Here is a 26,318-nt window from a genome sequence, read left to right as displayed (position 1 = left end):
TCAGCATGGTTTCTAATGATGAACATTTTCATTATTTATATGCATTGGTTTGTTTATTTTAGAATAGTTTGACGTTACCTATTGTATTTGTTTACTTAATGGTATAATAAATCTCTTGAATCTCTTGAATCTCTCTTGAATCTCTTGATTTTAGATTGTAAATTGAAATGTCGATTAACAGCTGGAACGCTGGAATCATTTGCCTTTAAGAAATCATCTGGTATCTTTCACGAACTTGCTATTTTAGCCAGTTTATATTTTTAGTACGTCTAATCGTCTGTTTTGTAACATACAGTATTTTACAAAAACATACGTTATAGCTGCACTTATTGTTTTTTTTCGTTTGTTTGGCATTGTAGGCTACAATTTTAAAGTAAATGGAATACAGTATATACATAAAGTGTATTTAAATAGTTCCAATAAAAAATATGATTTCTGGCAGTATAAAATTTGTATTTTGAGGATTAATATTTATATACATTCTGTATATAATTTATCCTATTTACTTTGAATAAAACCTAAAATGCCAAACAAACACAAACACCAATAAGTGCATCCACAATTTCACAAAGCATGTTTATCTATAAAATACCGAGATTTCATTTGCTTTGCCATGTTATAAATACATGGGATTTTATTTACCCCTATGAAATGAAGAAAGTTGCATTATATTGGTATATGCACGATGTGTCAGACTGCTTTCCACAGTCATTAAAAGCCGTTAGTTTATTAAATAAAATCTGTTTTATCTATGATAAAATAAAAAAAATAAAGCTACAAAATGGTCATACCATTCAACAATTTAGCTAATCAAGAGAGCTCCCATGGCTTATAATCCCGCATTTTATGATCAGTGGCTTTGAGGAATGTGATACACCTGTCTGCCATTTTATCTTATGGGACGACTGTCACTAAACAACACCACTTGCGACGTTGCCAATTCTACCATGCCACGACCCGTAGTTAAAGGTGGCCGTGCCGTGACCCCGTCAGTGCACCACTTTAAAGAAAGACTTTGCGTTAATATGAGTTTCCGGACATAAACTCTAACTTAACTTAAGGGACATTTTAAATAGGCTTATACTAGCTTATTGGGTTTGACTCATAGATACTTTTTACTAGTAATTAATGCTATATGAAATCAAGAATACTAGCTTAAATGATTTACGTTGGTATCAATGTCTGTTGTGCTGGCTCGTGCGTGCTGGGTGCTGGCTATATAGCGTCGTCTGTAACCTTCACTTCGGTCAAATTCAACCAAAACAAAAACACACCAACCAGTCAAACCAAGCCTAACCTCAAACTCAAACTGCAACGCATAAACACCAACACCGTTGGGTAATAACTGGTCCCTTACCAAATAAATCATTCCAATTTGGTTGAAAAAGTGTTCTCGTAAGATAAGGTTCTATCCCTATAACAGTTCCTTATGATGACTTCCCATTTAAGGAGAGAGGTAAGAAGCATTTAATTAATAATACTACTTTATCACAATAGGCTAGGTTTTATTAATAATTCCCATTTTTAACGTTCACCTAAAACAATGAAGATAACTGCTGATGTTGAGACCATGGTTTACTAGGACTGTCTAAAAGTAAAATACGTTTTGCATAAGGTAGGCCTAGTATGCCTGGGCTTAGTAACAAAAACAAATTGTATTTAACTGTTTTGGTATAAATGATATATTTTTTCCTTCAGTTACCTAACAATGTACATGTTCTCTCACTGATTTGAGAAAGCAAAGTGGCCTATTCGCTCATCAGTGAGACAATGTTAACATTGTCTCACCCTAATTTACTTTGTCTCACTCCAGATTTGCAACGTGAAGGCACGAAATAGTGAGCACGTAACATGCAGGCAACGTCATGCGCGCGAAATACGTTGGCAGCACTGGCTGTAAATCAGCTGGTCAGCTGTTGTACTGTTGTATTTGTCACTTCACATTAAATGTTATATTAAAAGTTCACTTCTGTGTAAAAATAGGTTATGTTTCTTCGCCAATTTATTTGTTTTATGGTAACTGTAGGAAAAGTATAATGTGCAACTCGAGTTCAAAGTACAATTGCCTCACTCGAGAAACCATTCCTCACTCACCTACGGCTCGTGAGTAAGGATTTCTCTCCAGTGAGTCAATTGCTCACTTTTCTCACTAGTTGCACAAATAACTATAAACCATTCTAAAGCTGACAAACAACATAGGTACTCTACCTATCATACCATAGAACCATTAGTGAAGCTTTGAACTTGCTATTAGGGATGAGTAAGTTATCGATAGCCTAGTCGATGTTTTCAGAAGTGAATCTTTTGAACAATTCATCAGTATTTCCAACAGGCAGGAAGTTGATTTGTGAGTTTGTATTGCTTAAAGCTGTAAATTGATTTTAAAAGACAAATTTTAAGATCAAGTAAAAACCAAAGGGAGCGTGTCTTGGGATAACACGCTTTTTGGAACGATGAATCAAACTTATGCTAACTGCAGCACTGCTTTCGTTCTATATTTAATTCTATTTGTCTATGGTTTGAGTCTTCTGTTTTTTTGCTCCTTCAGTAAGCTTCTCCAATTCAGTACACATTTTTCAGGTAGGTAAAATGGTTTGCTTTTGTGTTTAGATGATCAACAGATATCACAAAACTAATATATTTGGTGTATAGGTACACATTATTTCTCTCATAAACACATTGCCTATAAAAACTTTATAGTCCAGGATATAGTATGCATAGAAAGGCTGACACAATTTTATTTCTGATTGTTGTTATAGGCACTATAGTGATCATGAAAACGCATTTTGTCGCCCCCCACCGTGGTCGACATTCCCGGGGGGTGGGGGGGAGATATGGTGGGGGCGCCGTTTACTAAAACGTGTATAACTCGAGAACCATTTGATATAGAATAGTGCAACATGTGCCAGTTTACTCATAAAAATATGAACTTTAAAAGGGAATGTTGCTGGAAGTCAACAGTGCCGGAAGGTAAAATAATTTATACTTGTGCCGATAGGTCAAAAACTACAATGTTTGCAGTGTCTGTAGGTCAAAAATCCCAGTAAGTCAAATAATACAGTCTGTGCTAAAAACGTAGTCTATGTTAAAGCGATTGACATATTGGGAATTTGACCTAATGCAACAGCAGTTTTGATATGACAAAATACGATAAATTACAAGTTCAGTTTCACTGAGTCAACAGTGCCGGAAGGTCAAAAGCCCTCGATTCAGTGTAAAGTAGACCTCCTGCAACGCTTATAGTACTAAAAATAGAGCTAAAATGATCAAATTTGGTACATAGCTTAGCTATTAATGCTTCTTGCCAACTGTTTGGTCAAAACTGTAAATAGGTATAGGTTATTTTTCGAATATTAAGGTAATGAAAAACCTTTCGTCAAACTGTGTGGCATGAAATAGTTAGTAAGCGCGGAATCAGTTAACGTATTGGTCAGGGATGTTATGTCAATGGAAAAATTGATGCTAATAATTATATGCTACACATTCGTTTTTGAAAACTGTATGGTACACTCTGGTTCGAGAGATATTTCACCTAAGAAGAGGTAACAATAACCTTGAGGACAATCTCAAAATTTCTGGTTATTATATACGTTTGTAAAAGGAGATTAATTTAATTTTAGAACTATATTATGAGTTATAATGTACACATAAACTGTGTACATATATTAAGCCTCGGAAGGGTTGAAACCTGTCAAAACTATCATCATATATATTAAAACGTAAAAATGGGTTTTTGTTTCACGATTCTGAATCAACCAGTCGACGGATTTTCATGATTTTTGTGTTGAAAGAAAGATAATTTTGAGAACTAGGGAATGTCAAAGCCATAACTATAAATAAGGGTCCCAGTGTTTAAGAAATTAAGTTTTAATTTTTAAAAAGTCTAGCAGCCGACGCTAACCTTCTAAGCTAGCTTTTAGTAGAATATAATTTGCTTAACATAACAGCTGTTAACATTCAGCATTTGTGACACAAATTCAGCATTTGGAAACAAATTTAAAGACATATTTAGAGTTGACTTATTTATACTATGTGTAATGCTGACCATTGATACATACAATTCTTCGGTATGAGGATGGTAGATTAATTAAATATGCATAGTAAAATAGTAGGATGTTCAAATTATTTAGTTTAAGCAATCTTTGTTATCATCGATTTGTTTTAGCCAATATAGTTTGTTTTAACTAACAGCTGGTTGAATGTAATATTATTCTATAGAACTATTAGGTTTTTAGCGAATTTCCCATATAGGGAATAAGCTATTACCGTAGTACTCATGGTAACACCTGGACCCGGGACCGATTTAATTTTTCGTTTTGAGGTCCCTAGAGGCCATAAACACCATCCGTTCAAATTCATATATACAGGGTGATCAACTCAAGGAGGCCACCATTGGGATATCGGAAACGGTAAATACATCGGTAACTTCTCTACAGGCCAGCTGGAAGCCCTGTATTATAAAGAAAAAAAACTGAAGTGCACATCTTTTTACATTTGTTGTAAAATTTCTGTGGATATACTAATTGCTTGCTTTTGATTCTGGTACATTTCTTTACTTTGTGGAACGTTATAATACTAGTACAATCAAATATTGTTTGAGGTGGAGGCTTTTATTTCGATATGGTTCGAGTGTTGGTCACAGTCAGATTGATGTCTGGTATACCACTGTGATTGCGTGGTAAATACCTCTGAAGAAAAATTAAAAAACTACGTTTAAATTTTTGCTTTTTACGTTACAGGCTGAAACATGAGAAAATATAGATTATTCTTCACTATCACGCACAGGTCACTGTGACCCATGTGATATTTATATTTTATATATGTATTGCTGCACAAATTTATTTTGTTATAAATAAAGAATTTCTCTCTCTCCCTCCCCCCCCTCTCTCTCTCTCTCTCTTTTACTTAAGATATGTGATGTCTTAAGATATTAAGATGTGATGTGATATGGCTCTGGTTCCTCCTCTTTATTGTTCAAGTCTTAAAAGAAATCCATTAAAACTCCTCTTAAAACTTCCAGGTGTTGACCCAAACAGTTGTATGTCATCTTAAGTGCGTTTGGCAGTTCTGGTAACACAAGGTAGACCTACACAACTGTGATAGCTGTAGACAGTCGCTTGGAAATGCTTGGAAAAAACATCTAGATCTTGTACAAGGGAATCTCGAAGGTTGAATGTTTCCAGCAATTCCAGGCAGTCCAGCATACCATTCATAATCTTGTGCAAGAAGACGAGATCCATGATTCTTCTCCTGGACTCAAGATATTGTAGATATTTCATTATTCTATCCATAGATGAAAAATCTGTGGTTATCAGACGATATTAAAATCCATTCATTGGCCTTTAAAGCTCTTAGCTATTAATATTTTTACCTCTAAAACATTTTGTATAAAACTTTCCATGAACAATTATTGTTTATTTTACTATGCAAATATTTTTGACAAATATACAATTTATGTTGAACTTTTTAGGTTTTGAGAGCCTTCAAGGGATTACACAAAGCTAGAAAATCTGTCTTTGAGGGGGACGAACATGCACTCCAACGTAAGTTACTCTTTTCTATCTATAAGTCTCTTTTCATAATTTTTTTTGGTACAACCAACGACACCTCTTTAATTAAACTGTTGATTATTTCTCAGTACTTTACTGTTGTACATTATATATAATATTAAAAATTAAACCAAAATCAAAATACACAGTTAATCAAAGCCAAAACATGAAGAGCCTGAAAATGCACGCATTGTTGAAAGCAATTCCTCGATTAAAGAGGATAAATTTGTCTTATTGTTCAATGGTAAGATAAAAAACCTAGATATTTTATATTTAAGAGAACTTACAACATCACTCCTTTTTTACTATTTCTAATGTTATTTGGACTCAACAATAAATTAAAATCAAATAACAGTAGGCCTAATGCACAAATGGTTCTCAATTATTTACAATTATTTACAAAATGGCCACTCAATAGTAGTCAATAGTAATGGAGGATAGTCTATGTACTTTAAAGAATTGTAAGAAAGGATATTTAATGAATGCTTGGGAAGAATTCTATATTTATAAGGAAACATGTAAAAATAGAAATAAGCTGATTAATGAACATGTAAATATCGACTCCAGTTGTTCTTATAAAAATGAATTGGCCGGTGATTCCGAATTCTTGTCATTCGCCTATTGGGTCTGATGATGATTGGAGTGTCCAATCGAAATCGATCACCTCTTACCATCTTTTTTGTATATTTACCGTCTTGTGAGTAACAGTATTTTTAAGTGTAAATATATGTTTTAAGTGTTATAAGACGTTTCTTTTATTTACTTTCCGTAAATTTAATAACACGTACAATGCTGATCAAGAAGTTATTTAATTATTTCCAATTAATTGATGTATAATGCATATATAATGTATTTAGAGTTGCCTTATCCCCTTTTAGTGGTTGTACACTATTGGTTTTAAACCATGATGTAGCTTAATCCGTCTAATTTAAGCAATACTGTTCACTGCTTGCTAACTTTCACCAATAGTGAGATGTGTTAGATGTGTAGTCTACAAATTTGCAAATGGTTTCAGTAAAAAGATTTTGCCGCGTTTGATGGTCAAACATTTGATCAAATGCTAGTTTCTAGGACAGCATTCAGAGTGAATGCTACTACTGTAATATTCATACTTATTTTACAACACAGTATTGTATATCTGTAGATCCAATCAATCAAGTTACAGAAGAAATTCAATTATTCCTACCCCATTTATCCAAATTGATTTTAAAAGACAAATTTTAAGATCAAGTAAAAACCAAAGGGAGCGTGTCTTGGGATAACACGCTGTTTGGAACGATGAATCAAACCCCTTTCCCCCTTCTGCTACTGTTCTGTCTCTGAGATTAGCTGTGACATATAAAGTAACACATATCCTTTATACAGTTTGTTGACTTTCTGTTCATAAAATTTCTAGTAAATTGTTCAGTAAAATTATAATTATTTTGCTGTAATTGTGTGTCTTTTGCTCAATTCCCAAGGCCTAACCCAGATATCTATACAACCAGAACTGAACCAACCCTAATTAATTTAGATAGATGGAGTTCTACAGTAGTAGGCTAATATAATAGCTTATCAAAATGGGGTTTTTTTGGAATAGCTGATTATGTTGATTCATAATACACCTGTTAGACACCTTTTTTTTCTTAGGACGCTAGGCACATGCCCGGAATTGTTTTTCACGTTACTTCAGGCTAAACCTAGGGGTGTCAGCATTATCACTTAAATAAAATCCATTGGTGATTTGGTGGGATTTGAACCCGGGATCTCAGGAACCGATGTCCCGCGCTCTAACCACTAGACCAGCTCGCTCCCTGTTGGGCACTAGGTATGATTGGTATTTATATTGGCCCCATGATACATGTGGCTCAATGCACTTGACACAACCAACTATTCAACACAGCACCAAGTGTAAAAGGGACGAAAGATGAGACAAATGTTTGAGATTTCTTCCAAACTTAGTTTTCATCACTCTTATTAAAAATACAGAGTTTCCTGTAGATAAACAGCCAAACTCCAGAAAAAGGTTTAATGGGTCAAAAACAAAATAAAGATAAAACAAGAATGTAGTTTTTAAAAAAATCGCTTCGTTAACTAGATATCCTCCATTTTGTATTTAAAAATTTTATTTTTTATTTTTGCGTTATTCTGACCCATCTTTTTTAAACTTGGTAATTTATTTTAAAGTAAAGAGACCTATGCTAGGAAAAAATGAGCTTGGTCCAATTCAACATCCCAAAAAGGCACCCATTTAAATATTTATAGTTAAAGCTAATGAAAAATAGTTGATTTTATGAAAATTGTCAAGTAGGTACAGTAGGCATACTTTTATTTAGCATGTTAAATTTCTAATCAAACTACACTAAGTTCTAAAAGATCAATTGAAGTATAACTGAAAAATAATGATTTTTAGTGGTCCAATAAGCCACCTTACTATCTTGGCCTTATTCTACCTCATTTTACAACTAAAAATTGTGATATTTCAGCTACTTCTAGTTTTGATCTTTTTAAACGTTGTGTAGTTTGATAGGAAAATGTACATGCTTTTAAAAGTGTTCTTGATGGTTTTTCATAAAATCAGTAATTTTTTGGTTGTTTGAATTGTTTATAAATGGCCATTATTTAGAAATTTTAAATTTGACTAATAAGTTAATTGTGTTTCTAAAATTGGTCTCTTTAACTTTAACATACATACCAAGTCCCATAAGGATCAGTTGAAAAAAAACTGTAAATATATATGGTTAACAAAGAGATTTTGGGAAACATTGCATTCTTGATTTTCTTTTTATTTGGACCCATAGAAACATTTTGTAAAGCTTAGCTATTTACTTATGGGACACTCTGCATAATACAAGTAACTGCTGAAAGAGAAGCCACTAAAATTATGTTGTTTTCAGTAACTCGAGCTAAGATCAATGAGGAGTATCAAAAAAACAAACATTTTGAAGATAAAACAAAAATAGAGGAGGTAAGCTTGTTAGATAATATTTGTCATGTGTTTGTATATGTATATGATTCAGCCAAAGAACACTTAACAAATTTGTATAGTCTACCCCCGGTGTATATACAGGGTGGCTGAGAAGTAACTTGCACCCCTCCCCCCCTTAACTTTTGAACCTTTTGAGATATTTGAAATCGGTTAGCGGCAACCATCTTAGAAATGAGGAGGGGCTACAATAGCTCAAAATTTTCAAATGGCAAGTTTAGTCGAGTTTGGTATCATTTTACAGGTCTTGACAAAACTAAACAATTGACATAAAGAAAACCAAAATCGGACCACTAATAACAAAATGGTGCCCTAAAACGTAACAAATCCAAATAACTACGAGGGTGACTGAAAATTAACTTGCACCCCCTTACTTTTTAACTAGGTATTTCAAATATTTGAAATCGGTTTGCAGGAACCTATTTAGATATGAGGGGCTACAATAATGATGTTTAATTTTGAAAATTTTGCCCTTAGGGTAGTGGGGGTAGCTCAAAATTTTAAAATAGGAAGTATGGTTGATTTTGGTATCATTTTACAGATCTTGACAAAACTAAACAATTAACATCAATAAAATAGAAATTGGACCACTAATAACAAAATGGCAGTTAAAAATTACTTTTAATGACTATTAATTGTCTTAATAATTTTTAGCTGCCATTTTGTTATTAGTTGTCCGATTTCTATTTTCTTGATGTTAATTGTTTAGTTATGTCAAGACCTGTAAAATGATACAAAAATCGACCATACTTCCTACTTAAAAATTTTAAGCTACCCCCCCCCCCCCCCCTAAGAGAAAAATTTTTGCGCAGTATAAAAACATAAAACACCTGTTTATTAAAGTATTTGATGAATTATTACTTACCGGTAAATAGCTAAATTTCGAGCACGCACAATGGACCTCACTGACATTCCACGCACATCTGACAAGGAACTGGTGCTCGACCAGCCATATAACGGCTAGAAACTTAAATTACAAACCTTGCGACCGGCGCTACTTAACACAGTGGAGACAAAGTTTTAAAGCGTTATATATAATTTTACAGATTATCTATGGTATAATACTCAGGTTTATACGTTAGGATACATAATGTTTTTGTTGTTGTTTTGATAAATAGCGAGCAACTATATTTTATGGTTTAACATCAAATTAGGACAAACACAAACGGGACGTGCGATCGGCGCTTCAATTCCGGAAGTTATATTTATTATAATACATATACAAATTTTTTACTCAAAATAAGATACCCAGTCACAATGAACAGTGTATTCTGCCTTGTTTTCAATTAAATAGTTGTAACCAGATTCAATTAATTTCTCAACAAGGACAGTGATTGTCCCAAAAAAATTATTCACCCATAACCATTTGGTTATTTAGTAGGTATTGTTTTTTTCCAGATGATAAAATTCTCCAAAGATGTTGAAACTGAGTTAAAAACAACTGTTGTCCAGGCTAGGGAAGTTGAACCTCTAAAATATGGTAAGTAAATACAGTAAAACCTTGATAGTTAAAAACTGAACGGTCAAGCAAATAAATTTGAGTTATGAAGAGGTCAGACTTATTGGAAGAAAAAGAAACCATCTGATTACAAAGAGTTCATTTTTTTAATATTTCAGGTCCCTTTTGTAATATTGTATGATGTTTGTATGCATCAAGGGCCTACAACTCTAATGTGTTGCAGAAATTGAAGTTTTATGTTTAAAACATGAGGATCGTTGTTGTGGACCAAACAATTGTTAAGGAGCGAGATAAGTTTAGATTTTTGTGTTTCATAACCTTATTTAATGATACTAGCCACTAATTGAAAAAGTTAGTTGTCATCCAAGTATTTTTTGTTTGACGGATAAGTTGCAGGGAATGACTGGATTCTTTATAACACCTGATCTTTGTGCAATGAGCAAACACTGCCGAATGATTAATAGAGCTCTTAACAAACACAAAAGCTACTGACTGGTTATAACTTTTATACTAAGCTATGTGAAAAAAAAATCATTAAACAATATTTTTTTTTGGTCTTCAAGAAGAACTGGTAATATTGGAATTAATATTAATTTGAAATAACAACTTCACCAATATTTCTGAATTTTTAATTTTTATGAGGCCTTTCGCCAGCTATGCTGGCATCATCAGACATCTCGAGTGAGGCAATTGCACTTTGCACTCGAGTTGCACATTATATTTTTCCTACAGTTACCATAAAACAAATAAATTGGTAAAGAAACGTGACATATTTTTACATAGAACATGTGATGTGTCTGATGATGCCAGCATAGCTGGCAAAAGGCCTCATGAAAATTAAAAATTCAGAAATATTGGTGAAGTTGTTATATCAAATTAATAATAATATTTTTCGGTTTCAAAGTGGTGGCCAATATCTCTCTGACGAGGTGTTAACAAAATGTTATCCTTCATTTTCGTTTTATTTTAGCCCATAAAACCTATTACTAATTTTTTTGTACTTACTTACCGGACACCCTGTATGTTTTTATTAATCTAAATTAATATTATTTCATTTAATTATTCACTTAAATCGTCCTACTATACATCAAAATATTGGACAGGGGCTTAAAATAGAAATTTAACAACTTATAAATACTGGAATCTACATATTTTTTAACTTAAAGCATTCCTAGGTGACTGTACCTTGATTTTATTTTGTAACATTTCTATCGGTTTTTAGATGAATTTAACAAAATAATTGTGTATGATTGCTAACTAGTTAGTACGTGTTTAATTATTAACTTTTGAATTTCAGAGGTTCGATTCAGAGATGAAACAGTGAGGATGGATAACAAGCCATATCAGGATGTACCAGAAGAAATTCTCATGGCAAACATGAAAAAAGGAGGGAAAAAATGTGGAGACGTGAAAAAAACTTGAAGACCGAAAAACTAATCAGAGTGATTTATTAAAGGTCCAATGATCAAAACTGGTCCTAGTTGTCCTAAATCATGGGCTTTTAGTGATTCATTCTGGTTATAGAATCAGTTGGTCTTAGTCAGTAACAAAGCTACACATGTATTTACCTTTAAATACAGCCTTTGGTATTTCTGCATAGTTGAAATATAATCTTGTTCCTGTTAGGAACGTACTAGGCAGTCACTAGAACTCATTTAATGTGTGCATATTTTATCCTCATAGGTAGCAGCAGCCGCAGAGTATTTTTTTTGCGGCTGTTGTTTTGTAATTGGCAACTCAATGCACACGTTTAGTATTTTTGTTTAATGATGATTAACATTAAAGGTTGACTGATTGATTAGTTTGGAAGCAACTTATTGTGCATTTTTTGTTACAAGTCTACAGTTTTACAATAGAATTTCATATCATCTACCTGTTTCTGTATTATAGTGTTGACTATTGATGTAAATAGATATTTCGTCCCCATTTAAATTTTCTTAATTTTTAGAATCATAATAGACATAGTTGAATTGATCCACTGACATTGAGCTGATGTAAGCTGTTGGTTGTTGGTTTCTAACGAATTCGCCATATTTTTTACCAAGTCAAACTGATAGAACAACTTATTGTAGCTTTTATGTCACATAAACTGTACAAAAATAGTAACAAAAACCAAGGAATAAAATAGAATTTAAGGCTGTAGTCCACTTCATGAATGGCTCAATCAGTGGCGGTTCCAAGGGAGGGTCTACCCTGGTAATATAAATTTAAACATAAAATTTTTCATAAAAACCTAACAAAGGTTTCTGGATACAGTTCTAGACGTTAAAAATGGTTTTAAAAATAGCAAATTTTCAGCAGGAGAACCACCTGACCTCCCTTCTGGTGTGATTCACCCCCATTAGCACCCTCTTACTTAGAACCACCCCTGGGATCATTCAACTATTTTCTTTTCTAATAGAAAATAGGCTACCTGGTACATATGGTCACCTGGACTATATGGATGGTATTTCTGATCTAGTATCCAAAATAAAATTACCATAGGTAATAAAGAATAATCATCTATCACATGTATTTTTTTATTTAACTGTAATAAATTCTATTATTTGAGCTGGTATTTTCTTCTTTTTCCCATGCAACTTAAAAATTAGGACCTGAAAAAATAATTAAATTAGTCGTACATTTTCAAATTTTAGTTTAACCCTTAATAGGTATTTCACAATATTTGCTTACACAATGGCAATACACTGCACAGCTAGAATTTTAATAAAATCAGGTTCAAAGGGCAGGAATACAAGTCTAATTGTCACATGAAATATCTGGGGTTCAAAATGGTGAAAGACGGGATGGGGGTTGGTGCTTCCAATCCTTTTGGTCCAGCTTAAATATACATTTTTTTATTTACTACTACAGTCCAACTATCCAAATCAATTAGGACCGGGCCTCATTCAAATGGTTAAAAATCTAGATTATTGGACTTTTAAAGAATAGGCTTACTTTCAAGGATAGTAATTGGCAGTTGGCATATGACTCAACCTTCACATAATTAATACAATACTACAATAGACTTGCTGCATGATGGAAACAATTAGCACACATTAAAATATATAACAGATTACCATAGTCTACAAAAAAACCAAAGAAGGCGTTTTCAAAGTGATGTCAGTGTATGTTGATGTGTACAAAGCTACAGACCACACCTATGGTCCGACTTTGATTAAATCAGGTATGTGGATACTATAAATATAAAATATACACCATAGTATCCCCTTTTTTATTGTTTTGCAATCTTGATTTTTAATGGTGATTTTCCCATGAAATAACAGGAAATCATATTTTCACAAAAACAGCCTGATTGATTTGGATTAAAACTTAATATGTTATGCTCCTTAGCTCCTTTTGACTCTAAACAAAATTGTACAGCTCCCAGTGATGTAAAAATTACAGTTCAAAAGTGTTTGCAACTTTTGTGATTTTCCCCATAAATTTGATTAGTCCCATGACAGGGGTTGTTGACAAGCTAATGGGAGAAAGTATTTGTCAGATTGCTGCCACCATGGTACCATTTATTTCTGCTTAAGGTAATACAGTTAATTGGACATCTGGATGATTGGAGTTCAGATAATTGGGGTTCTACTACACATTGTTTTTATTGTAACACACTTTATGCTGTTCCCAGTCAAAGTAGTATAAAGTATCATAAAACTTGGCTTTGGCTATTTTTTACCATCTTTGGGCCTAATTCTTATTAATCATAGAAATATTTTGTTTAAAAGCTGACCTTAATGTAGGTTATGTTCATCTTCTTCCTTTCCCCTTCTTTTTTGAGCCTCCACTTTGTCCACTCCCCTGAGCTCCTGGGTCTCCTCCTCCTTGTTTGCCTGATCTACTCTTCAGCTTAGGAATCATTGATCCCAGATATAACATCACAGAATCACCTGCCACAATATAAACATTTGCTTGATTATTATCAAGTTAGCTTTCAATTTATTTATTTTATTTCCAACATATTACTCCAATTACAATATATTCATATGTTGGTAATGTTCTTAGGGCAAAGACGCAATGGCTTGAAACAACTAGAGAACATTACAGTAAAAATACAGTTAACATAACAATATAAATAACATGAACAAAAACAAATAATAACTAACATTTTTTTTAATTGTGAGTTAGTAAAAACATGAATGAGCATGATATGCAGTGTACAAGAGAAATACATTTGAAGGTAACAAACAGGATAACAACTGGACTTACGATGAAAAATGACAAAGGATCTGATATTAGCGAATTTCCCAATAGGGAAGTAGCTATAACCGTAGTTCTCATGGTATGGCTTGAGCCTGGGACCAATTTACTTTTTCATTTTGATGTCCCCAGAGGCCAAAAACACTATTCGTTCAAATTTATATATATATGTGTATATATGTATACAGGGTGTTCATTTGAAAACTTTCCATATCTGTTGTGTGCAAAGGTAAGGCTTTTTACCCTTGTTTGTTCTCATTTCCCCCTAATTTGGACATGCCAAATCCAATAAAATTATTTTCAATTTCGAAAAATGCCCCAAAAGGGCCCAATTTGGGGGGTAGGGGTGCTTTTTGAGAAATTTTCAAATGTAAACATGGGTTGTGTGATACATCAATTTAAAGGTATAATCACCCCGACTATTTTGGTGCAATAAAAATCTAATTATCTTTAACCGTATTTACAGGGTGGGTCAAAATGTTTTAAAAAAGGACTTTGAAGTTAAGTACCGTATTACCCGAACTACTGAACGGAACAGCGCCAAATTTCTTTCCAAGCTTATTCTTGATTTACTCTTTAAGATAACTTGTAATAAGGGCATTTTCAGTGTTATTTTCTTTTTTTTTTTAAATCTCAAAGTTGAAGAATAAAAGAAAGCTGAAAACTCAAAATTCTTAAATAGCAAGGTATAGCAAATTTCATACCACGTGAAAGGTCCTTTTTTAACAAACATTTTACGTATTTAAGTTTTCTTTCTATCTCTTACCGTTTAAAAATTGCAGTAGAAAAACTGAATTTTCCATAGTAATATTGTAACTAGTTTTCTAATAAAACAGCCAAAATTCGTCTCTAGACACATTTAATGGTGCATTAACTGAAGGAAACAATTCATAATTATTGATACCCTGATTGACAAACAAGTCATCACGTTTTACTTTGTAAAAAACAAGTCTTATAGCTGATGAGGACAACCTACATGTGGGCCGCTTTCTGTAGTACCATTGACTAGTCAATGGTAGTACTAATTTCAAAAAGTACTATTTTCTGTAGTATCTAATCGAATATGGTGTACACTTAAAAAAATTGACTTTATTTTTACTTATTGGACAGAACAAAAGTGTTTCAGGATAACTGCAAAGTGTTTAACAATAAATATCCAGGTAAGACATTAAGTCATAAAGCTGTAAATGATTTAGTTAAGAAATTTCTGAAACTGGCTCAGTTACCAATGAGAAAAGAACAGGATGAAGAGTCCAAGATGAACTGACACAAGTAAAAGTAGTTGATCAATTTGTAATTAATCATAATACATCGTTGAGCAAAGTGCAATGTGTTTTGTTAGAAAACTAGTTAAAATTTTACCATAGAAAATTCAGTTTTTCTACTGTAATTTTTAAACGGTAAGAGATAGAAAGAAAACTTAAATACGTAAAATGTTTGTTAAAAAAGGACCTTTCACGTGGTATGAAATTTGCTATACCTTGCTATTTAAGAATTTTGAGTTTTCAGCTTTCTTTTATTCTTCAAATTTGAGATTTTTTAAAAAATAGAAAATAACACGGAAAATGCCCTTATTACAAGTTATCTTAAAGAGTAGATCAAGAATAAGCTTGGAAAGAAATTTGGCGCTGTTCCGTTCAGTAGTTCGTGTAATACGGTACTTAACTTCAAAGTCCTTTTTTAAAATATTTTGACCCACCCTGTAAATACGGTTAAAGATAATTAAATTTTTATTGCTCCAAAATAGTCGGGGTGATTAGACCTTTAAATTGATGTATCACACAACCCATGTTTACATTTGAAAATTTCTCAAAAAGCACCCCTACCCCCCAAATTGGGCCATTTTGGGGCATTTTTCGAAATTGAAAATAATTTTATTGGATTTGGCATGTCCAAATTAGGGGGAAATGAGAACAAACAAGTGTTAAAAGCCTTACCTTTGCACACAACAGATATGGAAAGTTTTCAAATGAACACCCTGTATATATATGTATATTTATATGTATATATATATGTGTGTGTGTCCGTAAACGCAATAACTTGAGTAATTTTTGTCCTGTTGTTTGTTAACATCGTTAGGTAACTGTAGGAAAAATAATTTATACTTACATGTTTTGTTGCAATGCAATGTTATCAGGTCTTAAATATGTCAACTTTAAATTATTGAAATGTAAATTATTTAATTCTAGAGGTAAAAGTTCATTTACATCGCCAAATAGGGCAGTATGAGTAAGTAGTTAGGGTATATTGTAAGGTGGGAGACCCTTACCGATACCTCCACTAATTGATTTATTCGGACGTTATTAAGAATTTTTTTTACTCCTATTTTTTCATGTATCCAGAGGTAATACTTAACGAGTGGCCCAGCGATTTCGGTGAAATTGTGAACACCTCCCTTTAAGAGAGACCATTATCCAGGGCCGGATTTCCCAATAGGCCCGGGCCTATGGGCCCAAGCTCCCATGGGCCAGAGGATTTTTTTTTAAATATCTAAAAATAAAAACAAATTGTCATACTGTAGTTGATTTAAAAAAAAATTTCTGGCTAACAAACATTCTGATTCTGAAGTTCATAGGAAGAAATAAATGTTAGAAAATTTAAACTATTTGTCTGAATTATTACGCATCAATTTCGTTACAACATTGGTAATACGGCAGTAGGCTGTAGGGATGTTGAAGAGAGCCTGAGCGGTACGCATTGCATTGCCACTATGCTGGCTCGTCGGCGCTACTGATCGGAGATCGGAGTGATTAGGGGCGCATGCAAGCTAGACTGTTACCACCATCACCTCACAAAACAACAGTTATTAACTTATGGTCCATTTAGTTTACAACAATCTGCAGGATCAAGTTAAAATATATAATACTGTGTTGTATATTTAAAAACGATGAATTTATCTTTAAAATTAACAAAAAAATATTTATCTCAGTTTGCAATAGGTTTTAGAAAAATTTAAAAACCCTCCAAAGCACGATTAATGCTGTCATTTTCTCCTCAGACCTAAGGATCAGTGTGGTTGGCCAGAATAATGCTGTTTTGCTTTGGAAATATAACATAGATGCAGTACCACCATCGATTAAATATAACTCAAGTCGACTTCATTGTTAATTCAAATTTTTTCATGTCTAGGTGACACTGGACGTTAGTTTTGACGTAATTTTGTTTCTATTATTTTAGGGTTAATTCTATGATGTGTGTTTTTAATTTATTTTAATACCTATAACCAGGAGTCGACCTATTGTTTATAATTAGATCGTTTTATTTTGGATAAACTATGGTTAAATAACAAGAATTGTTTTTAGCTAATCCATAATGATGACAAATCTACTAAAGGAGTAAGTTTAATCTATGGTACACGTACTGTATGTAGTTCATGTTTTTAGGCCTGAAATTCATATTAATGGCCATGTTTTTTTTTGCAGGAATTCTCGGTGGGTTGAGTTGTTTTGTTTCAATCCCACAAACGTGAGCATTTACTAAAAGCATAAAATTGCTAAAAGTGTTTAAGACGGCATTTTGAAGGCTAAACAAGTCATTCTTCAAAAACTTGCAATGATAACATTCACACGAGGAGTGGTATTCAAGCAATTAACTTAGGCCTATGGCCATGATATAGTTGTTATTAAAGGTTTGAAGGAAAGTAACTGTGACCAGACTAGGGGGTGGAAAATTATTTGGGCCTAGGGGCGCCAAAATGCTAAACCCGGCCCTGCCATTATCATTGCGACCTGCGATCGCTGCAAAACCGCCGTGAACATCTCCCGTGATCCCAGAACAATATCATCACCCCCTGCTATTGCCGTGAAACTGTGAACATCTCCCGCAGTCACGGGGACATCATTCAATCCAATCCTTAATTCTAACTTCTTTATTCATTATTTTGTACAATATTTATATATACAGGGTTAGAGACCCATTGAGTGACCTCTCATTTTGAAGGTCCTGGTAAAAGAAAACTAACAACGCAAACTAGGGGTCTCTATCTCAATCCAGTAAAAAATGGCAGCCAATTGAAATTCTCAGAAGTGAAATTTAACTTACTAACTTACAGCTTTCCAAGTCTGGAGACCCCCTCTAAATTTTGTAACGGCTAGGAAAACTAAACTCTGCACACCTTTATGGCATGTTATAAAGTACTTTTTGATCCTAATTACTACTTGTTTCCCCAACCCAAAATGGGGGATTGTGGGAAACTCAAAATTTTTAAATATTAAGCCCCATGGAGTGACCCCCCCCCCCACCCTCATTTTGAAGGTCGTAATAAAATAAAACTAACAACGCAAACTAGAGGTCTCTATCTTAACACAGTAAAATATGGCAGCCAATTGAATATAAAATTGTAAGTTAATTCTGATTTCTAAAGATTTCAATCATCTGCCATTTTTTAGTGGACCCAGATGAGATAGTGGAGTTTGCGTTCTTAGTTTTATTTTATCAGGACCTTCAAAATGAGGGGTCAATCGATGGGTCTACCGTTAAAAAATTTTGAGTTTCCCCCAAAATCCCCCATTTTGGGGATGTACACCAAGTGGCGGTTATACCCAAAAAGCACTTCATAACATGCCATAAAGGTGTGCCAAGTATAGTTTTTCTAGTATGAGCCGTTAAAAAATTAACAGGGGATCTCCAGACTTTTTACTAATATACATCGAATACTGTCAGGTTGTAAAACAACTCAAACTAGCCTAGGTGACAATCTCATCCACTCTATGCAGGAGACTGTAAAGTTACACAGTTGTTAATGTATTCATTATGACTGTGATGGGTGGAAAAAATCGTCAAAAGAATATGGAGCTTTTTTAATAATATATTATTTTAATCTTTTTTTAATTTGTTTTGGTTACTTCTTTATTTTTTTTTGGAATTGTATTTAAATATCTTTGACCGATGTAGGAAGGTTTCTTTTCAAAAAATTTTGTTTGATGTTTATATGTTATTATGGAGTCTTTATGAAGAGTATTGTATTTATGAAGGGTTGAAATATCATATATAATACGCTAAGTCGATTTTTGTAAACAGAACTCCTCCCTCATTTTTGGACCGATTTTAATTATTAAAGTGTCAAAAAATGGCCCTGATCTGTAGTTTTGCAAAGTGTTTTTTTCATTTTTTGAAATCTTTATTAGTTTGGGCAGGATCTTCCATCAAAGTTGGATTTTCTCCCATAAGATTAACATGGGGGAATCTAAATATTTAATTGGAAACTTTGTCTCCACTAATTTAAGAGAACTGCTGGGCGTAGAAACTTGGTAGAGGTGTCCAAAGAAATGTCTTGGTCTGTAGACGAGTTATCAAAAGAAAAACGAAGTAAATTCCCTTAGGGCTCTGCAACAGAAGCCTTTAAAGATCCCTCCACAGATTTGTTTACATTTTGACCATGTGGATAATAATTTTCAATGAAACAGCTGTTGATTTTTAAATTGTATTTTAAACAACACACATTTATTTGGAGTTACTAAACTGATCAAAAAAAGTATTTGCCATGTTATTTTCTGATTTTAAAATTGTTTTTCTTATGTTTTCTGTATCATGTCATGCTTTGCAATATAACGTTCCATTACGAAATCAGTGGAAAATCTGTGGATGTTCACAGTAACTCTAACAAATGATTTCTTATTGAACTATAATATCTATTTTACGGGTTGGTGTCTGCCTTTTTCAACACTTTTGCCTATATTTTATCATATTATTCTAGACAGATCATCATCGGTTCACGAGATTATTGTCATACATGTTTTCAATCATTGCAAATATTCAATAGTGTAATACATACAATACACAATAATACAGAAGTATCTTATTAGCTTTAACAGTAACCCCACAGCCAATTTCTCAAAACTATGCTAGAGGGTTATTCATTGAAGTAGCCTATGATATGAACTGACGTGACGTGACGAAGGAAAAATCAAACTTACACTGTAACGGATGGACCTCACTTTGCAGTTAGAACGTGTCTTCTCAACAAACAGATATTTTTTCTCTAATAAAATCTTTATTACGCTGATCAAATCGCGGAAGTTTTTAACTACAAAAGATCCACCAATACAATTTTAAAACTATTTAAAGGTTCTTTCAAAAGAAGAGATATACCAGTTAACATAATAATAATAACTCCGATGACGTACGGTATGGGAAATATTTTATTCATTGAATGGTCAACCAAATTTGGCAACTAACGCAATCAATATCATTATTGCTTTTACACTTATCACTCTTTAAACAATGCTAAATGCTCAAAATATGTATAATTTTACTCAATTTATCACAGTTAGATGAATTAAAATAAGCCTTGAAAGTAACCGTCGATTTCGACGGGTTTCGCCTAGTAATCTGAATTACCGCTATCCCAATTCCTGGGAAATCGTGAAATCTCCCACAATCACGGGACATCTTGATCGTTCACTGCAATCGTAGCTAAAAATTAATTTTAGGAAATAAAAGTTCATATTTTGTTCTAAAAAAATTGTTTGGGTACAAAACGCAGCAGCCCCCTTTTAAGGCCCCCCAATAGAAGCAACCTTGCACTTAGGCTACGGCCACACGGGCGTTTTTTCACGCGGTAAAATGTAGCTTATTTTCACGCTGCTTGAATTCCTGCTGTTGTATGCCACACGTGCGTTTTTTTCACACAGTAAAATATAGCTTGTTCTCACGCCGGTTAAAGTCCAGGAGCGGCAAAATGCAGTGGGAACCCGCAGTTGATTCACGAATTCACGTAATTATGTTATATATCTTCCTCATGGCCGGAATAGTAACCTTGTTTCTGACTTGTGAACAAGAAATATGAATGGTATATTGATTTCGATACGAAAACAATACAAAAATTATTTTATTTTGTTAACCATTCATTTAATTATTTACATTTAGTATATTTTTATTTTATTATTTATTATTATTTTTATTTTTATTTACCAACGGCAATACACCAATTTACAAAGATAATCAGAGGTTTGACAGCTTCAACAGTGAATGTTTGTGCTTATGACTAGATTAACAATAATAAAACCAAAATTGATAACAATAATAGACAATGAAATGCGTAACAATAATATAAAAAAATATAAAAAATCATATAAAAAAATGAATATAATATATTAATTTTGATACGAAAACAACAATAAAATTATTTTATTTTGTTAACCTTTCATTTAATTATACACATTTAGTATAAAAATAAATATAATATATTAATTTCGATATGAAAACAACACTAAAATTATTTTATTTTGACATTTAGTATAAAAAAATAAATAGCCTATAATATAAATATTTTTATGACAAGATTTTCATCAGATCTTTGAATATTCTAACATTTTTTAATCCAACTAAATACCTTTCCTTTTAGTAACAAAATATTAAGTTGTCCAGTAAGGTCGACCTATGTTTAAGATAAAACGTGTAGGTCTACTGTGTAATTGGCTAGACCCAAAAATATTTTACGCTATCCTGGACAAAATTAGATACATTTATATTTATTTTAACTTGCTAGGACGACTCGATCAAAGCTGCGTGTTGCTCCCGCCCGTGTGGCCAGGGACAGAGAATGAAAACAAGCTTCAAAAATGCACCCCAGTCCATTCTTCTGCGGGCCCGCGGCGGTCGATTTTGAAGACGCGCCTAATCTGCGTGAAAACACACTCCGTGTGGCATACCTCATTACATTTAATGCTGCCCATATTTCTCACGTTTTTTCACGCTGCGTTCTTGCGTGAAAAAACGCCCGTGTGGCCGTAGCCTTAGGGACAGATTGACAATCACAACCACCGCAATTCCATAGCTGCGATGCATGTCAGGCTGTTCTACGAATCGGCTCATACAGAAGTACTGGCACTGACATTTTAAGGTCACTTCCTAGAATAAGAATGGCCTTCAGGCATCGACATATCATTAATGAGCTAAAGGATCCTACTAATTAATTAGGCTTATTGAAAAATAAGAAACTTCCATGGATTATAATACTTACGTGTCTTAAAATCCTCATTGACAGGAGTTCCATCCTCGTTTTTCAACTGAACTCGGATACGACCTCTATATAGCATTTCTTTACTTCTCTCTCGACTATAGATTTTGTTTTCAACACCAATTTTAAGCCCCGCAGCCAGTAAAACATCTTTAATTTCCTGGTGTGTTGGATTGTCCACAGCCTTCTCACGGGGAATTTTCCGTCCCTCTGCAAGTGTCTTCTTACTGTTGATGTAAGCAGGGTAGATGCAAATCCAGCTGCAATAAAAATTTAAATATATTTGTATATACGCTATTACTAGATATATAACCAGCTTAAGAAGACATTCTAAAATAATACTTTGTCTCAGCTTGGTAACAAAATCTCTGTTGTTCACAACACAACTCTATACAGGAAATGATAAACAAAAAGCGAGACATATTTATGCATAAGAAACACACAATAGTATGTTTTAAATCCTTTACTAGGTATGAAAATAATAGTTGAAGCAATATAGCTTAGTATTTTGTTGTTGTTGTTACTAGAACTAGAGAGTTTTTTTTTTCAACTACACTGACCCCAATAGTGTTTCCATTGGAATTTTTAATAGTCATAGTCATATAATCTCTATTCAAGAGTACAACATGTTGCACCAGAATGGTGTTATACAATTAAATTATATTGTTAAAACTGACCAAATATAAAAAGGCTAAACAAGAATACAAAAACTGATAACCTTCAAATTTACAACACAGTCAACCAACAAATTGGATAACATACAAGTTTTAGTTTTTTTTTAAATTTATTATTTTTGTCTGTTATTTGTAAAATATTATCAGGCAGAAGGTAATCCCAGCATATGAAGAATTTTAAGTTGTGATTTGAAAAACTGATTTTATGTCTGTGCCTTTGCCCCATACCTGTGGCATGCGCCCAAAGTCTCGCCAAAATGTAACGCTTATCTGGTCGGCAAAGTTTTTGCCACCCGGTAAAGCATTTTACACTTAAATTTGTCCAGATAACTCAGCAATCCAGAGTTTGTTTTTAGTTGTTGGTCAAAGCTTTGACCCGTGACGTTTAGGACAATCTCCCACAATTAACGCAAACGGTCTCATCATAGCCCAAATAACCAAAAATAAGAGTCACAATGTATTAAGATAACTTAAATTGGATTGTGAATTGGATTGAAAATTAAAGTACCGATATTCCTAATTACTATCAGAGAAATGACGTAACTACCCAACGGCCGTTGGACGGATAATCGAAAGGGTCGGATTAATCGAGGGTCGGGCCCAACAGTCGTTAGCGCGGAAGCAAGGGCTATCCCGCCATTAGTCGGAGGAATAGGGTGACTCCCCAATTGTCGTTGGACAGATAATCGGTAAGAGTCGGATTAATCCAGGTTCGGTCCCAACAGTTGTTGGATGGATAATAATAATAAAGCTTTAAGTAATACAATTATAGAAAAAAATTATTTTTAAAATGTGGACATCAAAACTTAAATCACTTATTGTTAATTAAAGAAAAACAGTTTGCTTAAACTCGTGAAGAAATATACACACCCAAGAGAAGACCAAAACTTCTGTGAGTGGGTGGGAGTCTCAACTTATACTTAACAACAACAAAATTTCTCTGAAAAGGATAACAAAATGAATTATAAATTAAATTAAACCTTTAGTCCAAAATTTTTGTGGAAAAGAAAACAAAGAAAAACAAAATTCACCATTAGAAGTGAAACGAAAGTAGGCCTACGTAACTATAATAATGAGAAAATTTTAAGAAGTTGAAGGAAACAATGAAAACACAGACTCTGAAATACAGATACTTACAAAGATCCTAATGAAAATACAAATAATCGAATGGGTTGTGAACTGTAAGGTCGATCCCAACGGTCGTTGGACGGAAAATCAAATGGGTTGTAAACTGTGAGGTCGGTCCCAACGGTCGTTGGATCGGAAGTGAGGGCTATCCCGAGGGTAATAGGTAAGGTTAGGGTTACTTCCCAACGGTTGTTGGATGGATAATCGAATGGGTCATTAAATCTAAAGTCGGTCCCAACAGTCTTTGGTTTGGATAGTAAGAATATCAAGTTTTGAAAATTGTTCTTTAACTGGAGTTCTTCAATCTTGAATGTTTAACATGATGCAAAGTGCTTGGTTTTTAAATGATAATATTTGTTCCAAATTTTCTGGAGAGGTTGCTCCATATAAAGTTATGCCAAAAGAGATGTGACAGTGAATAAACACAAAGTAAATTATTTTTAATGGTTCCAAAGGACATAATTATAATTTTCAACACTAAAAGAAGGTACCTTTACTGTACTGTATTTAGTTTTGTTTTTTTGTTTACAAAAGAAATAATATTTTTCCTAATACTGCATGGAAATGATCACATTGCCACACCTATAAACAGTACGCAAAATAGCTCATTCGCGCTTCATTCAAATTCTATAGCTAGCGTTTGCCAGTGGAAACGACTATTCCCCCTTGCTAAATCAACTGATTTCACTGTTGGCGTTCCTATAAAACACATTCGGTAAGCAAACAAAATAACCTCAAAAAACATAGCATTACCTAAATAGTGTTTTATATACTACTAAAACATTAATCTGTCTGTTGTGATAGGTTAATTATTATGGTGGTAGAAAAAATCTTGTGTGTATTACGAGCACAAACAGTTACTGCCGCTCTCCAAATGTATGGTCACGCTCAGTTAATGCTTTATGGCAACAGGTCTAGAAAGCGTAGGGAGTTTTGAATGGTTATTTCTTAACTTAAATGTAACGTTAAATCTGGTTACGGTATCCATAAAACTTTATAAAGGAAATTTCTAAAAACTTATTATTAAGAATTGTTTGATATATTTCACATAAAAACAACTGCAGGTTAAACACTACAACACATGTTAGTGTTAGCATGATTGAGCCTAATTGCTGAAGTATCACCAGGTTGGATCAGTCATTTTAATTTCATAATTCTCTTGGTAGCCAATTGGTCTTAAAATTTGTTTATTTTAATTACATGAATAGCCTAAATAAACATGTCACTCATTTCTTGTTTAAGTAAGTTAGTTTCCTTAAGATCTATTGCCCTATTAATGGCCATTAATTCAATAAATGAACATTATAGGCTATAGAAGTAAATTTTATTGATCGAGACTCAGTTCTATCCAAATATTGCTTACAATGGTTAGAGGCGGTAGCAAGTATTTATAGGGGACAGTAACTAACCTTAACTTTATGTATTTAATTTAATTATTTAAATTAAATTAAATTTAAAAATTTAAAGCTTTTAAAATTTTTTTTAAATCTTAAATTTAAAATTTAAATAATTATTTAATTATTTTAGTGGAAACTTCTAAAAGAAAATGCATGGTAAGATTTGTCAGAAAAGTGCCATCATGGCATTGTAAATTAAATATTTGTTGAGAAAATTAATCAAATGAAGAACTTCCAACAAAAAACAGCAAATGAAAGATTTTCTTGGTATGCTATAGCCTATTACTTTTGCTAAGTCAGGCATAATTGGTTATTTTATATTTGGCATTAAACATATAGCATAATTGGTTAGTATAGCGCCTAAATGACCAATGGTGGTGTAGGCCTGTACTAGCAATCTATTTAATAAAACAGGCATATTAAAAAAACAAATAGGTAAGGAATTTACCTATAAGAATAAACAGCTTTTGATAGCTCAAGAAGGCCATTTGTGAGGTTATGGCAGATCAGTTTCTGAAGTATATTAATTGCTGACTCTTATTTTTTAATTTTTATTACCTCTTATAGTTTAAAGCTTAAACAATATGGTGTGCTAAGTAAATCATTCAACTCACCGTTCACGATCACTATGTTTTTTGTCTAAAGCCCACTTTGAAATTGATGTAGCCATATTTTGTTTACTGAAATGTTATTATTATATTTTTTTTATTGACAACTAGACAACAGTCAACAGTGCTCAGTGCTGTTGCTGTTGATAGTTGATGTCTGCTTTCGACGTGTGAAATAACAGTGTTGCCACTAACACATTAAAATAGTAAAAAAAAATGGCAAGGCATACTGTATACAGTGATGTTTTAATAATTGTTTATTTATGTGACTGTCTACCCCATTGGGAGTATGGAAAAACGACAGTTTCTTTTAAACAGAAGCAGACCAGATTCCTCAAATTTAGTAAATGTGCTGGGGCCTGGGGATTGAACCAGTCCTCCCACTGAATT

The 26,318-nt window shown here is 33.1% G+C and overlaps 2 protein-coding genes across 2 annotated transcripts; one reads left to right on the top strand and one right to left on the bottom strand.

Annotated features, from left to right (window-relative positions):
- The first annotated feature begins 1,257 nt into the window (after positions 1-1,257).
- LOC128982065 (complex III assembly factor LYRM7-like) lies at positions 1,258-12,523 on the top strand. The gene is made up of 5 exons (XM_054401108.1): positions 1,258-1,456; positions 5,471-5,543; positions 8,426-8,496; positions 9,913-9,994; positions 11,271-12,523. The coding sequence occupies exons 1-5, from the start codon at positions 1,430-1,432 to the stop codon at positions 11,393-11,395; spliced, it is 378 nt and encodes a 125-aa protein (XP_054257083.1). The 5' UTR covers positions 1,258-1,429; the 3' UTR covers positions 11,396-12,523.
- LOC128982064 (signal recognition particle 19 kDa protein-like) lies at positions 12,477-26,036 on the bottom strand. Its single transcript, XM_054401107.1, has 4 exons — positions 25,935-26,036; positions 22,125-22,381; positions 13,695-13,851; positions 12,477-12,567 (listed from the first exon to the last, which is right to left on the bottom strand). Exons 1-3 carry the CDS (start codon positions 25,988-25,990, stop codon positions 13,712-13,714), a joined length of 453 nt encoding a protein of 150 aa, XP_054257082.1. The 5' UTR covers positions 25,991-26,036; the 3' UTR covers positions 12,477-12,567; positions 13,695-13,711.
- Positions 26,037-26,318: the final 282 nt, after the last annotated feature.

The sequence above is a fragment of the Macrosteles quadrilineatus genome, unplaced genomic scaffold, assembly GCF_028750875.1.
Source record: "Macrosteles quadrilineatus isolate MER2022 unplaced genomic scaffold, UCM_ALF_1.0 Scaffold_94__1_contigs__length_391377, whole genome shotgun sequence".
NCBI lineage: Eukaryota > Metazoa > Arthropoda > Insecta > Hemiptera > Cicadellidae > Macrosteles > Macrosteles quadrilineatus.
This window is presented reverse-complemented; position numbering and strand designations above follow the sequence as displayed.

Coding starts and splice junctions, on each gene's coding strand:
- LOC128982065 (XM_054401108.1), top strand. CDS start 1,430: ATGATGACTTCCCATTTAAGGAGAGAG. Junction 1,457..5,470: donor CTTCCCATTTAAGGAGAGAG/GTAAGAAGCATT, acceptor TGAACTTTTTAG/GTTTTGAGAGCCTTCAAGGG. Junction 9,995..11,270: donor AGTTGAACCTCTAAAATATG/GTAAGTAAATAC, acceptor TTTGAATTTCAG/AGGTTCGATTCAGAGATGAA.
- LOC128982064 (XM_054401107.1), bottom strand. CDS start 25,990: ATGGCTACATCAATTTCAAAGTGGGCTTTAGACAAAAAACATAGTGAT. Junction 22,382..25,934: donor AAACATAGTGATCGTGAACG/GTGAGTTGAATG, acceptor TTTTTATTGCAG/CTGGATTTGCATCTACCCTG. Junction 13,852..22,124: donor CAATGAGGATTTTAAGACAC/GTAAGTATTATA, acceptor ATATTGTGGCAG/GTGATTCTGTGATGTTATAT.